This window comes from Mesoplodon densirostris, chromosome 5 (assembly GCF_025265405.1).
Source record: "Mesoplodon densirostris isolate mMesDen1 chromosome 5, mMesDen1 primary haplotype, whole genome shotgun sequence".
In the NCBI taxonomy this organism is placed as follows: domain Eukaryota; kingdom Metazoa; phylum Chordata; class Mammalia; order Artiodactyla; family Ziphiidae; genus Mesoplodon; species Mesoplodon densirostris.
The window spans coordinates 49,718,771-49,733,450 of record NC_082665.1 but is presented as its reverse complement, the minus strand read 5'-3'; the positions used below and the strand labels follow the sequence as shown (position 1 = coordinate 49,733,450).

Genomic DNA, 14,680 nt, shown 5'->3' with positions numbered 1-14,680 from the left:
TTTTGCACAGCAAAGGAAACCATAAAAACAAACAAACAAACAAAAAACAGCAACAACAAAAGAAAAGACAACCTACAGACTGGGAGAAAATATTTGCAAATGATGCGGCTGACAAGTGCTTAATCTCCAAAATATACAAACAGTTCATACAACGCAACAACAAAAAACCCAACCCAACTGAAAAATGGGCAGAAGACCTTAACAGACATTTCTCCAAAGAAGACATACAGAGACAGTAGGCATATGAAAAGATGCTCAATATCACTAATTACTGGAGAAATGCAAATCAAACCTACATTGAAGTACCACCTCATGTGGGTCAGAATGGCCATCATCAAAAGTCTACAAATAACAGGGACTTCCCTGGTGGTCCATTGGTTAAGAATCCACCTTCCAATGCAGGGGATAGGGGTTCAATCCTTGGTCGGGGAACTAAGATCCCACATGCCACGGGGCAACTAAGCCCATGCAGCACAGCTACTGGGCCCTCGCGCTCTAGAGCTTGCGTGCCACAACTAGAGAGAAGCCCAAGCACTGCAACTAGAGAAGCCCACACACCACAACAAAGATCCTGCGTGCTGCAACTAAGACCCGATGCAGCCAAATGATGAAATTTTAAATAATAATAAAGCTAAATTTAAAAATTTTTTAATTTTTTTAAAAGTCTACAAATGACAAATGCTGGAGAGGGTATGGAGAAAAGGGAACCCTCCTACACTGTTGGTGGGAATGTAAATTGGTGCAGCCACTATGGAAAACAGTATGGAAGTTCCTCAGAAAACTAAAAATAGAATTACCATATGATCCAGCAATCCCACTCCTGAGCATATACCCAGACAAAACTATAATTCAAAAAGACACATGTACCCCTTGTTTATAGCAGCACTATTTACAATAGCCAAAACACGGAAACAACCTGAATGTCCATCGACAGATGAATGGATAAAGAAGATGGGGTACATATGCACAATGGAATACTACTCACCCATAAAAAAGAATGAAATAATGCCATTTGCAGCAACATGGATGCAACTAGAGATTATCATACTGAAGTATGTCAGAAAGATAAAGACAAATACATATGATATCACTTGTATGTGGAATCTAAAATAAGGCACAAAAGAACCTATCTACAAAACAGAAACAGACTCACAGACATAGAGAACAGACTTGTGGTTGCCAAGGGGGAGGAGGGGAGGGAGAGGGATGGACTGGGAGTTCTGGGTTGGTAGATGCAAACTATTACATTTAGAATGGATAAACAACAAGGTCCTACTGTACAGCACAGGGAACTACATCCAATCTCCTGGGATAAACCATAATGGAAAAGAATATAAAAAAAGAATGTCTATATGTGTATAACTGAGTCACTGTGCTGTACAGCAGAGATTGACACAACACTGTAAATCAACTCTACTTCAATAAAATAATTTTTTTAAAAAAGCAGAAAGTATATACCTTTAATAACTCCCAAATTACAAAGTCTCATTTAAAAGCACTGGAGAGGGCTTCCCTGGTGGTGCAGTGGTTGAGAGTCCGCCTGCCGACACAGGGGACACAGGTTCGTGCCCCGGTCGGGGAGGATCCCACATGACGCCGAGCGGCTGGGCCTGTGAGCCATGGCCGCTGAGCCTGCGTGTCCGGAGCCTGTGCTCCGCAACAGGAGAGGCCACAACAGTGAGAGGCCCGCGTATGGCAAAAAAAAAAAAAAAAAAAAAGCACTGGACAGAAAAGGTTAAGAAACTTTTTTTAAAATCACATATGCATATACACGCACAAGCCTTCAAAGGCAGGATCTCTGATAAAAGTGACTACTAAATGCTTCTAGCTATACTTTTTTTTTTGGCTGCTCTGCATGGCTTGTGGGATCTTAGCTCCCCAACCAGGGACTGAACCTGGGCCCTCCCCAGTGAAAGTGTGGAGTCTTAAACACTGGACCGCCAGGCAATTCCCAAACTATACGTCTTTTCTTTTTTTTTTTTTTTAATTTTTATTTATGTTTGGCTGAGTGTGGTCTTCGTTGCCGTGTGCGGGCTTTCTCTAGTTGCAGCGAGCGGGGGCTACTCTTCGTTGCAGTGCGCAGGCTTCTCATTGTAGTGGCTTCTCTTGCTGCAGCGCACGGGCTTATTTGCTCTGCGGCATGTGGGATCTTCTTGGACCAGGAATCGAACCCACATCCCCTGCATTGGCAGGCGGATTCTTAACCGCTGCGCCACCAGGGAAGACTCCAAGCTATACTTCTTAATGTTAGCATTTTAAAACCCATATGAAACACCCACATTAAGGGACAAATGCAGTTTTTTAAAATCCCACTCTCCCATGCTGCTTGGCTCTCCCCACTGAAGAAATGATTAGCAATGCAGTTGTTGGGGAGCAAACTGGACTGCACTGCAAGGTTCGGTTCCTCTACAGAACTGCTGCAGTGACCAGTGGCCCAAGTGCCCAGAAATGTGGGCCGCAGCACTCGCCTCTGTCCTACTAACCCTGCAGGAAAGAGTCAGAGGTATTTTCACCTGTGAATTCATCAGCCGCTACAGATAAATGGGCTCACCTCTGCTTGCTCAGAATCTTCTCTAGTTTGGCATCCTCTGCAGTTTGAAGACCCAGCGTAGAAGTGAGAGGACAGACTGTAGCCAGATACTGGACAAGCTGGATGTGCTGGCCAGGCCGATACGCTCTCCCCTTGCCTTGACTATACAGCCATTCAGCTTTTAAACTGGAATTGAGGGACATAAAGAAGAAGGGATGGCACTAGGGTAGACAAGATACATTTTTAAGCAATAATGATTCTTCCTTCTTAATTTACCCTTATAGCATCATTGGATATTTTTCATAAATCAAATTCACTCAAGTTAAAAAGAAAATCTATCCTTCTGATTCATTCTCCTTACTATTACAATGTTTTAAACCTTTTTTCTTGCTTAGGAGTACTTCCAAAGATTTTTACTAATATTTTTAATCTATTTAAAATAAATATTTTGCAAATATTTTAAAATTATTTTCAAAGAAGCAATGAATAGCCCCTCCATTCACTATCAAACTGAAGTACCTAAATACAAAAATTGTGTTTAAATCCATTAGTTCATAATGATAGTTTTTTTTTAAGCTAATTGGTCACAGCTGAAGGATGCTAGTGAACTACCAACTCATTATTTTTAAAAACTGGTAAATAAAGGAGACAAATTAAATATTATTAATTCTACCTTTCCTATACAAACTATACCAATGACCAAATAGTTACTTCATAGAAGCATTATAGCTAATAAAAAAATTAATGATAGAATTAAAATTTCACCATTTTGCAACTCTCAATGAATTAATGGATTTAGGCACTGATCATTAATAGCTACTCCTAACACAAGAGACAACCAGACACCATGTGGCTCTCAATAGAACCCACAAAGTAGTCCCTCCCCCAACAAAAATCTGATCAAACCTCCACATCCAACTACCAATTTACAGGAAATACAGAAGGAGAGGAGTATGTCAAAGGATACAGAGACATAGCAATTGGCAAAATAAGCACAGTGGGAAACTCTACAGGACAAATAATCTGATTTCTTCAACAACCAAAAAAAGAAAAAAGAAAGCAAAGAAAATAAGAAGAGGAGGAACCCATGGAGAGATTTGAAAGCATCATCGTGGACCTCCAGCCAAGTCGAGCCTTCAAATGACTCCTGCCTCGTGTGATCTCACCACAAGATCCCAAGTGAAAACTACCCAATCAGCACAGCCAACCCATGGAGCATGCAATGATAATACATTTTTAAAACACTGAAAAAGAGAGCAAGAGAGAAATTTTTTTAATATATCAACCAATTACAATGTATGGCCTTATTTCAATCCTGTTTCCAAAAATCCATTACAAAACTGCATTTATGAGGACTACTGGAAATGTAAGCCCTTAACTAATACCTGGTGTTATTATGGAATTATTGTTAAATTTTTTGGTAAGTGATAACAGTATTGTAGCTATTTCTTTAAGAGTCCTTATCTTTTAGAGATGTAATTATATATAATCTGAGACTTGTTTCAAAATAATACAGGAAAAGGGGGCGTGGGTGAAGGTATAGATGAACAAAGTTGGCCATGAATTGAAAACTGCTGAAGTTGGGTGACAGATTCAGGGGAGGTCACTACACTACTGTTTACTTTTGCAATATGTTTGAATTTCTTTTTAATTAACATGATTTTGCCTCAATTTTATCATTCTTAAATCTGCCCATCAACTTGAAGTTAAAGTTGCATCATTTTGGCCTACTTTATTTCTCTGTACACCATTTAACCCAGCATTGCAAATAGTTTGAAAATCACTTCCAATCCACAACCATTTTCTTCAACCTTCACATTAAGGTATCCACATTATGCAAAAAACTGTATAGTCCAAAACTGTGAAGCCACCCAAGATGTATTATAGACTGAAAAGAAACTGGTCCTTTTGACAGCTGGTTAAATAGTGCAGAAGAGTCTTGGTGCAGTAAAATGAATTTAGTTTTCTATGATGTGCTGGTGTCACAAGAAAGGAGAAACGGTTTTCTAACAATGAGATATAAAGTATGCCAAGCTGATTAACTGAAGTCATGTAACAATAAAAATTTTAATACACTTAATAGAAATAATTAGAAGTATTTCTTCCATAGACACATTCCTGTGGATTAAATAAAGCTCATTCAGGATCTTCATGAACTCTACTCTAAGTTTCCATAAGTTCTCCTGCCAAGCAAATGGCTTGTTGAAAGGCTGTCCCTAAAAAAGGTCCATAATAGAGGACAATCCCCAACTTTAATAATAGCTAGCAAGCGACACTTCCAGGTTACAGATGATTTGTAGTTTGGGAGGAAAGGAAAAAGAAAGTAAAAGGATACAGAAGGCTCAGGTATTCCACAGTTTAAGTGTGTGAGATGAACCACGAACTGTGGAGTATCAACTACCGTAAGATCTGTTTTTCTGCCTTTGCGTCACATTCATCAATAAACACACAATTACACAAGTTTATTAATCCATACAATATTTTCTTAGGTAAAAAAAATCTCTCTGCCCATTCAAAGACAAAATAAAAATTAATTCAGCTCTAACATATTAATTTCAAATCACTGGAATATGACTTTTCTCTTGAAATTAAAGGAAAAGTCTACATTATATAACAGGGATAGCAACTACTGAGAGAATTTAAAACTGTTCTTTCACCTAATTAAAAAAAAAGGAATAATGGATGAAATGATATCTGGTATTTGCTTTTAAAATATCCTAGCCAAAAAAAAAGTACGGGAGAGATTAAACAAGACTGGCAAAATGCTGTTAACTGTTGAAGCCACATGGTGGGTATTTAGGTGTTCATTATGTTACTCTACTTCTGTATATATTTTAAACATCCTTTCAAAAAAAGAAACATCTCTAAAATTCTGCTCCCTAAGTTCTGATCTGTAAACAACAGAGGTGTAGCTTGGTACTAGGTCCTATAAACAGTAAAACAGAGATTGAAAACAAATTCAGAAAGAACTCCAAATACTGAGGTGTTACACAAAGGTCCTTCCCCAGGTGTGCTTCTCTCTATGAAAGCCCTCAGCCAAAGCACCACAGCGGTGGGTGACTGCTCAGGTTACTTTTTTGGGTGACACACACACTCAAGATCTGGCTACCCAAGGTCATCAGGGAACTTGGGACACTTTTCATCATGGAGAAAAAATTTAACTTGGTTGTTCTTAGCAAATAACAGGCTGGGTAGATACAAAAACTAGAAATTCCTTCCTGCCTATCCTTCAGGGCAATTCCAAGGTTGACCAGGAAAATGTTGGAACACTGCTCAGGCTACCCATTGATTTTTCAGTCAATAGCTCTCCCTTAGAATAATTCCTCCCTTCAAGACAAAATACTTCCAGAGTTGTTTTAAAACATGGGAGCACTGTTTACAGACTACACAGTTATCTCAGACATCAACTGCAGCAGCACTTTCCGCAACAACCTAGGTTCTTTGGTTTGAATAGAACTCTATTTACCCACTCTTCTATGCACTGACATTTGGGTTGTTTCCCAAATGTCCCCACATAGCTCCCAAATGTTTGGAGCTATTATGAATAAGGCTGCTACGAACATGCTTATATACATGTTTTTTGGTAGACATAAGCACCTATTTCTCTACGGTATATAGCAGAAACCAAACTGCTGGGTCATAGTGTATTTATAAGTCCAACTTCAGTAAATACTGCCAGTTTTTCAAAATGACTGCACCATTTACACTCCTAGAACAGTGTATGAGAGTTCCAATTGTTCTACATACTCATCAATACTTAGCATTGTCCGTCCTTTTTTTTTTTTATAAATTTATTTAATTTTTGGCTGCATTGGGTCTTCGCTGCTGCACGCGGGCTTTCTCTAGTTGCAGTGAGCGGGGGCTACTCTTTGTTGCGGTGCGCAGGCTTCTCATTGTGGTGGCTTCTCTTGTTGCAGAGCACAGGCTCTAGGCGCGTGGGCTTCAGTAGTTGTGGCACGTGGGCTTCAGTAGTTGTGGCTCGTGGGCTCTAGAGCGCAGGCTCAGTAGTTGTGGCATACGGGCTTAGTTGCTCCACGGCATGTGGGATCTTCCCGGACCAGGGCTCGAACCCGTGTCCCCTGCATTGGCAGGCAGATTCTTAACCACTGCACCACCAGGGAAGCCCCGTCCTTTTAATTTTAGCTACTCTGGTGGGAGCTGGTTGATTTGAAGCCTCCATAATAAATGAGGAAAAATATAATCTTTCTGAATTATCAAAAAAATCAACATAGTGCTTATCTCTAGTGGGGTGGGGAGTTATGATGAGAGTGGGGCAAAGGAGATCTCTGGAGTGCTGGTTTTGTTCTAGTCTTATTTTCAGTGATGATTATATGGGTATTTTTAAATAGTACGTTTGAACTACTTCTGAATTATATGATACTGTGCAATTTTTTTTAATGTGGGGGGGAAAAGAATCTGTCTGAGAAAGTGTTGCTATTATGCTACACTCCCACCTCTTCCTTCCTCCCATACTTTAGTGTAGAATAACCCCACAGAGAGAGAGAGGCTACCCAAGTAAAAGTCCACTCTTCCCTACCTCCTGAAGAATCTGAAATTAAACAACTACAAAACATTATAGGGCTTCCCTGGTGGCGCAGTGGTTGAGAGTCCGCCTGCCGATGCAGGGGACACGGGTTCGTGCCCCGATCCCGGAAGATCCCACATGCCGCGGAGCGGCTGGGCCCGCGAGCCATGGCCGCGGAGCCTGTGCGTCCGGAGCCTGTGCTCCGCAACGGGAGAGGCCACAGCATTGAGAGGCCCGCGTACAGCAAAAAAAAAAAACATTATAGAGAAAGTTCCAAAAAAATACAAATTCACCTTAAAGTCACTTGGATTAAAAGCATTTCTACAGTATAGAAACATAGCCTTTGCATTATTATTCATCTATTCAACAGATATTTTCTGCTTTTTAACACTAGCTTTAGTTTCTACAAAACTCTTCAATCCCCAGTCCCTATCCTTAAGTAATAATGACAATTATCACTTATTAAGCATCTACTGTCCGACCAGTATTAGGCTATATCCTTTATCTTTATTTCTCATAGCATCCTTGAAAGCTAGGTAGTTTTTTTTTTTTTTTTTTTTTTTTTTTTGCGGTATGCGGGCCTCTCACTGTTGTGGCCTCCCCCGTTGCGGAGCACAGGCTCCGGACGCGCAGGCTCCGGACGCGCAGGCTCAGCGGCCATGGCTCACGGGCCCAGCCGCTCCGCGGCATATGGGATCCTCCCAGACCGGGGCACGAACCCGTATCCCCTGCATCGGCAGGCGGACTCTCAACCACTTGCGCCACCAGGGAGGCCCAAAAGCTAGGTAGTTTTAGCCACATTTTACAGATGAGAAAACTAAGGCTCAGAGAAGTTATGGAACTTGTCCAGGCCACATTGCTAATGGGCGGCAGGGAAAGATGCAAAGCTTTCTCTTGTCTCTCCTGACCAGGTCTCATTCTCTTCCCAGGTCTCTCTTTATACCAAACCCTTACCTCCGCCCATCTCACCATGCTGCTGCCATATATGAAAATGTTGCCAGTCCTACTCCCACAGAGAAATCTGATAACATCTTTCTTTCTATTAAAGGAAGATCCAGAGAAGATAATCTAAGTAAACCCATATTCCAGCTTTAGAATTACCCAAAATTTGAAATAAAATAAGGTGTCTGAATACACAGCAACACTCACTGCAGGAAAAAGGAAAAGCCACACTTTTTTGCAGGCAAACCAGAGCTGACATACGTCCCACACCCTACACCAGCACCACCACTATGTAGCTCCTGGTTGCCATTCCTCACTGCCCCACACCCTGTACAGCAACTAGATGAAAGAGAGGGAGAAAGAAAAGGAAAACCCTGTCAGTAATCTACCATTCCTTCTCCCATCGGGAAACCCCTCAAGTCACTATCAACCTGTAGAACAGAAGGACAAAAACAGCAAGGAAGAATGTATGTGTTGAGTCCATGAATGCCGGTGTGTATGCAGTGAAAGGAAGAAGAGAAATGAGGCAGAGAGAAGAGAATTAATTCATCTTGATTCTCACTATCCTCTCTAAATCCACCCCTTCTTGTCCACAATCTAGTTCCTTACCTCCCCTAAAGCTCTGATTCTACTGATCATGTGCCAGCGTCCAGAAGACCCCATCATACAGGGGTCCCAGCTCCAAGCTGCAGAAACCATCAAAGATCTAGAGAAGGGGGAGTTCCCACTTCTGCTGTTTCACAGGTAGAAGGTGAGGACCAATCAGCATGTTTGCTACCAGTTCCAAATTGGAACTCTGCACGCATTTTCCCAAGGTCACTGTTATAAAGAGTAGTTGGGTACTAAGGTATTATTAATACTGCCTTTACAATATGCTGGATAGAAGCTTTTGTGAAATTGACCTGAAATCCTACACAGCATCGATAACACGGTTTCTATGTAGAAATGCTCCAAGCCCCAAACAATCGATTAACAAAAGGATTTTTAGAAATCAATTTGTTGTATGTTGGGCAAGAAGTTAAACTCACTAGCCCCAACCTCTAAGGTTGACATTTATTTCTTATCCTTTTTTAGAAAGGATAAAAAATCCTAAATGAACAGCACAGAGTCTGCTATATGATGGTACAAATGATCTTAATTTCTAAATGCACCTTTCAAGAAATATTCAGTTTATTAATCTGTAGTAAGCTAGAAATGGGCTTTTCAGTTAACTTCCATGATAAATGTGATGTTAAAGAGGCCACGTTCACCTTTCCTTCTGCGAAATCACATATCCATCTAGGACTCTGAGGTTTAAGCACCAGCTGACGATGTATGGCCGATAGTCGAACCCTGGAATGGAAGGTGTTGCCATCACACAAGGATTGTTCATGATCGACAACTGTTCCAATTCGGTTAAGGATGCCAGAAAAGAGATCTGGAACAAAGGACATCTTTGTTGAATGAAATGGACCACTCAGTGTCAAGCGCAGGGCTTCCACTGATTACACATCTTTGGCAGTTTGAGAATGTAACAATTTCCCTCTTGTTTTGAAAAGTGACAAGTAACACTCATATTATCCACTGACTTCCAAAATTCCAACAATATGGCCATCTGTACTTGCTGCACAAAGTCCCCTAGAAAGCACTGCTTCCTAGCAAAGAGAACCCTATTTTGAAAATATAACAGCAGCCAGAAAAAGGTACAGAGTGTGCCTTATTAACCCTGTTAATGTACATGTTCCTCTACCAACAATTACTTCCCAATGGAGTGATAAGTACAGCATGACAAATGAGATTAAGCCTTAATAACCCACTGACATTAAGTAAAAGTAGAAAGAAAAATAATGGTCTTCTAGAGCCAAGTGTTTCATCCTGATAGCAGTTTCTTCCAAGATGCTCACAGTCTAAAGTGAGCTCACAACCCTTTCCTGTATCTCTCCTGACTTTCCAGCTTCCCAGATCCCATAAGATATCCTCAAATTTTACCTCATTTAAGTCCCGGATTTCATTTTCTGCCAAAGAAAGTATAGCAAGACATCTGGGTAGATAAGCAGGTGCCATTCTAAGAGAGGTGATGATATTTCCATGTAAAAGTAGGGTCTTGAAAGTAAAAAGAAAATGCATTACAAATGAAAAGATTACAAATAAATTGGTCTATTTTGATAAAACCAAAATGGTGTGTACAAACATAAAGTGATCTGTTTTATTATACTTCTCATCACACACAAATCAAAGACTGTTAATGCTGGAAGGGTCCTACGTGGTCTTCTGGTCCAACCCTCCTTTTTCACATCCACATTCTAAGCTCAAGAAAGTTTAAAGACTTGTCCAAGAACATATGCTTAGTGTAGGCATGTTGTGAGATTTAAGTTATTAAAACTTACCTGTTCATTTCCTTTTAAAACATCAAAAAAGAGCGTGAGAAAAGTGAAAGAAAACATTCATTAAAACAATCAGGTATAAAGCAAATTTTCCAAGAGAGAGAGATAACCCACAAACCATAATTTGCAATTATATTCTCTTGGTAACTTAAAGCTTGAGGAAGGTTGAATGTGCTTAGAGATGGTGCTGACTCAAATTAAGTCAGCAACAATGAAGAATAAAGCGAATACTCCCAACACCCAGGATTTTTTTTTTTTTTTTTTTTTGGCTGCGTTGGGTCTTCATTGCTGCATGTGGGCTTTCTCTAGTTGCAGCGAGCAGGGGCTACTTTTTGTTGTGGTGCACAGGCTTCTAATGGTGGTGGCTTCTCTTGTTGCAGAGCACGGGTTCCAGGCATGCGGGCTCCAGTAGTTGTGGCTCTTGGGCTCTAGAGCGCAGGCTCAGTAGTTGTGGCACAGGGTTTAGCTGCTCCGAGGCATGTGGGATCTTTCTGGACCAGGGATCAAACCCATGTCCCCTACATTGGCAGGTAGATTCTTAACCACTGTGCCACCAGGGAAGTCCCAACACCCAGGATTCTGATAAGGTAATCATGCCTCCATTCCAGAAAAAAAAAAGTTCAATCATTTTTAGTTCATTTGAATTCTCTTAGTATCTGGCTACATCAAATTGCTTAGAATAATTGTTGCTAAAAATGATTTCTGCTAACAATATAGTGAAATCTGAGCTAATAATACTGTTTCTAAGGTTAATGAATTCATCTGATGCTAATAATATCCAATGGAGCAAAAATATGGAAAAAAAGCCTACACATGTTGAAGCTGTGGTGCCAACTGTTACTTATTTCAGCGGTCCCCAATCTTTCGGCACCGGGGACCGGTTTTGTGGAAGACAATATTTCTACAGACTGGGGCGGGGGTGGGGTGGGGGGGTGGGGGGATGGTTTTAGGATGATTCAAGCACATTACATTTATTACACACTTTATTTCTGTTATTATTATGTTGTACTATATAATGAAATAATTATACAACTCACCATAATGCAGAATCAGTGGGAGCCCTGAGCTTGTTTTCACTTGCCACTCACTAATAGGGTTTTGATATGAGTCTGCAAGCAATTGATTTATTATGGTCTCTGTGCAGTCAAACCTCTCTGCTAATGATAATCTGTATTTGCAGCCGCTCCCCAGAGCTAGCATCACTGCCTCAGCTCCACCTCAGATCATCAGGCATTAGATTCTCACAGGGAGCGTGCAACCTAGACCCCTCACCTGAGCAGTTCACAGTAGGGTTCGTGCTCTTATGAGAATCTCATGTCACCGCTGATCTGTCAGGAGGCGGAGCTCAGGTGGTAATGCAAACGATGGGGGGCAGCTGTAAATACAGATGAAGCTTTGCTTGCTGGCCTGCCGCTCACCTCCTGCTGTGCAGCCCGTTCCTAATGGCCCAGGGTTTGGGGACCCCTGACTTATTTGATTGCATTCCCCTCGATAAAAAGTGCTACAGGCCACAGATTTTTTAAATTAAAGTGAGGGGGGCTTCCCTGGTGGCGCAGTGGTTGAGAGTCCGCCTGCCGATGCAGGGGACACGGGTTCGTGCCCCGGTCCAGGAGGATCCCACATGCCGCGGAGCGGCTGGGCCCGTGAGCCGTGGCTGCTGGGCCTGCGCGTCCGGAGCCTGTGCTCCGCAACGGGAGAGGCCACAACAGTGAGAGGCCTGTGTACCGAAAAAAAAAAAAAAAAAAAAAAAAAATTAAAGTGAGGTTAATTTTGATAATTTAGTAATATCTATTACTAAAAAAACAGCAATCTTGAGTGTCAAAAAGCAAAGTCAAGCTCAGGAATGTTTACTCTCAAGCCCACCAACATGTTATGTACTATATAACTGAAGCTGCTAATGTTGGCTGATTGGGCATGAAAGGAATTTCATCATGTTTGTTGGATGGTAAATAAGAATTAACCTTGACTACAACAACCAGTTTTAGTTAAAGTAAATCAATTATAGAAATTAACAACAAAAAGTTCCATACTTAATTTCTGGTACGCTAATAGAATTTTTATCATAATCAACACTATCTGTTCTTTATAACAGCAGGCTGGCTGATTTTAGATCAATTAGGTTACTTTCTCTTGGTATTTTAGTATAAAATTTCAGAAATGACATAGAAAACACTTACCTTCAGTGATGCCAATTTAGATAGATCACCTATCTGGGGTATGTTATTATCTGATAAATCAAGGTGTTGAAGAGCTGTGCAGCTATTGATTTGTTCCATGGCCTATTACAAGAAAAGGATCACATTATTTCACGCACATGAAATAGAAAAATGAAATTCTTCCCTATTTCCTGTGGCTGAGCCTCTTGCCTCCTCTGTCCATTATCAGAAGCAGAGGAGGAGGGCTTAGCAAGAGAAAACAGAGGCAGTGCCAACAGAATCTGGCATATTGCTATATAGCTAGTTTCTACCTTCATTATCTCTCTAAGAGTAGAGTCAGATATTTACAGCTTATAGAAACTTTTAGTGATGACATGTGACAGTTGGTATAACATAGACTTTACAAGTTAACAATGGAGCCAAACTGCCTGGATTCAAATCCTGGCTCTGCAACTTCCTGACTGTGTGACCTTAGGCAAGTTACTCAACTTCTCTGTACTTCAGTTTCCTCATCTATATAATAAGCATAAAGCCTGTACCTACCTTATTGGCTGTCATGAGATTGAATAAGTTAAAACAGTTAAGGTGGTTAGAATAATACTTAGCATACATTACATACTCAATAGAAGTCAGTTATCATCATTTAATCCAGTTCCCTTACCTAGCATATCAAAAAATAAGACACAGAAATATTTATTAACTTACCCCAAATTATAGAGCTACAAAGTGGTGGAAGCAGGACCAGAAGCCAGATCTCCTGACTTTTAAAACAGTATATTCTCCACTGTACCATTAAACATGTACATAAAACTTAATTCAGCATGAGTTTTCAAAATGAGATTTTTTTTTCAGTTTATGTTAACTGAAATTATCTCTGGGGAATGAGAATGGATACTTTCACTTTTTATTCTATTTATTTCTATACTGCTTAAATTTCTTTTTTCACAGCAAATACTTCTGTGAAGTAAAAAAAAAAAAAAAAAAAAACCTAATTACTTAAAAAAAAAGAAAGAAAGAAACAATTCACCTTGAGATTATTTCCTGCCAAATTCAGCCATTCCAAATGTACTAGCTCCTTTAGGCCTTCCACATAGCCAATGCTATTATGAGGCAAATTTAACACCCGAAGTTGGGTTAGTTTGGCCACACCCATCATCCGTACCAGCCGATTGTTAGCCACTGACAACTGTGGAAAGAAAACATACCATTATTCTTAGGAGTAAAATATAAATATTACTTTCACATTAGGGTGGTTAAAAAGATTTATTTATATGGCCCAACATTCCCAAATATACAAACCCAATTTGCACTTTTCACATATATTGTCTAAAAATTCTACAGTGCAACTATTAGTTTGTTGTTGTTGTCGTTCCTAAGCAGTGGAAAATACAGATAAAGCTGAGCAATCAGACCTCCTCCAACTACTAAAAGAAAACATCTTTAACACAGCAACTACTTGAGAATGTAAACTCCACAATAACAGAGTCCTTTCACTATCTCCATCAAAATCTAGAACAGTACCAGACACATAAGGGCCCAATAAACATTTGTTGAAGGAATGAATTAATCAACTCTTTACCCCCACCATGAAATAAAAGGTTATCTTAACAACACAATATTTTGCCAACATAAAATGTTTTCTTTTTTAACAAATGCTCTTTTTTCTAGTCTACTCTAAAGGCAGCAAAAATGTGTTCATCTTCAGTAGAAATTTAAAAAGCATCACTCAATAATCATCATGTAAAAATTAATTTTTTCTTAAATTAATTTATCCATTTATTAAATAAATTTATTTTAGTTATTAAAAGTTTTAAAAATTTAAGGCAACATTTACTGCTTTCTAGGCTTGCAGAGTTACTTTTTGTTATCTTACTCTTTTATTTTGTATAATAATAAACTGGTCTTATATAACTATTTCCCCCACGTAGCAATACCTACCTGTATTAAACGTTTGCATTTCTCAAGATTTTCCAATTTAATAATCTGATTTTTATCCAGAATCAAAGTATGAATATCAACTTCATAGGGTAAGTTTGGACTTAATTTCTGTAGCCCCTGTCCTGACCAATTGACCACTGATCCTTGAAAAGAGAAGGGAAACTGTTAGAAAACACAACTACAACAGCTGAGCATAGGGATAAAATTATACTCATAAAATCTTATA

The 14,680-nt window shown here is 39.8% G+C and overlaps 2 protein-coding genes across 3 annotated transcripts in view; one reads left to right on the top strand and one right to left on the bottom strand.

Annotated features, from left to right (window-relative positions):
* RPL24 (ribosomal protein L24) overlaps positions 1-14,680 on the top strand; it is a 100,498-nt gene that overhangs the window by 60,913 nt on the left and 24,905 nt on the right. The window lies entirely within an intron of this gene.
* The window catches only part of CEP97 (centrosomal protein 97), a 29,098-nt gene that overhangs the window by 11,939 nt on the left and 2,479 nt on the right, over positions 1-14,680 (bottom strand). The window contains exons 2-7 of the mRNA XM_060098728.1: positions 14,455-14,597; positions 13,544-13,702; positions 12,538-12,639; positions 9,966-10,079; positions 9,248-9,414; positions 2,552-2,716 (exon numbers count right to left, since the gene is read on the bottom strand). Of these exons, the coding sequence (XP_059954711.1) occupies positions 2,552-2,716; positions 9,248-9,414; positions 9,966-10,079; positions 12,538-12,639; positions 13,544-13,702; positions 14,455-14,597 (850 nt within the window). The remainder of the gene's footprint in view (positions 1-2,551; positions 2,717-9,247; positions 9,415-9,965; positions 10,080-12,537; positions 12,640-13,543; positions 13,703-14,454; positions 14,598-14,680) is intronic.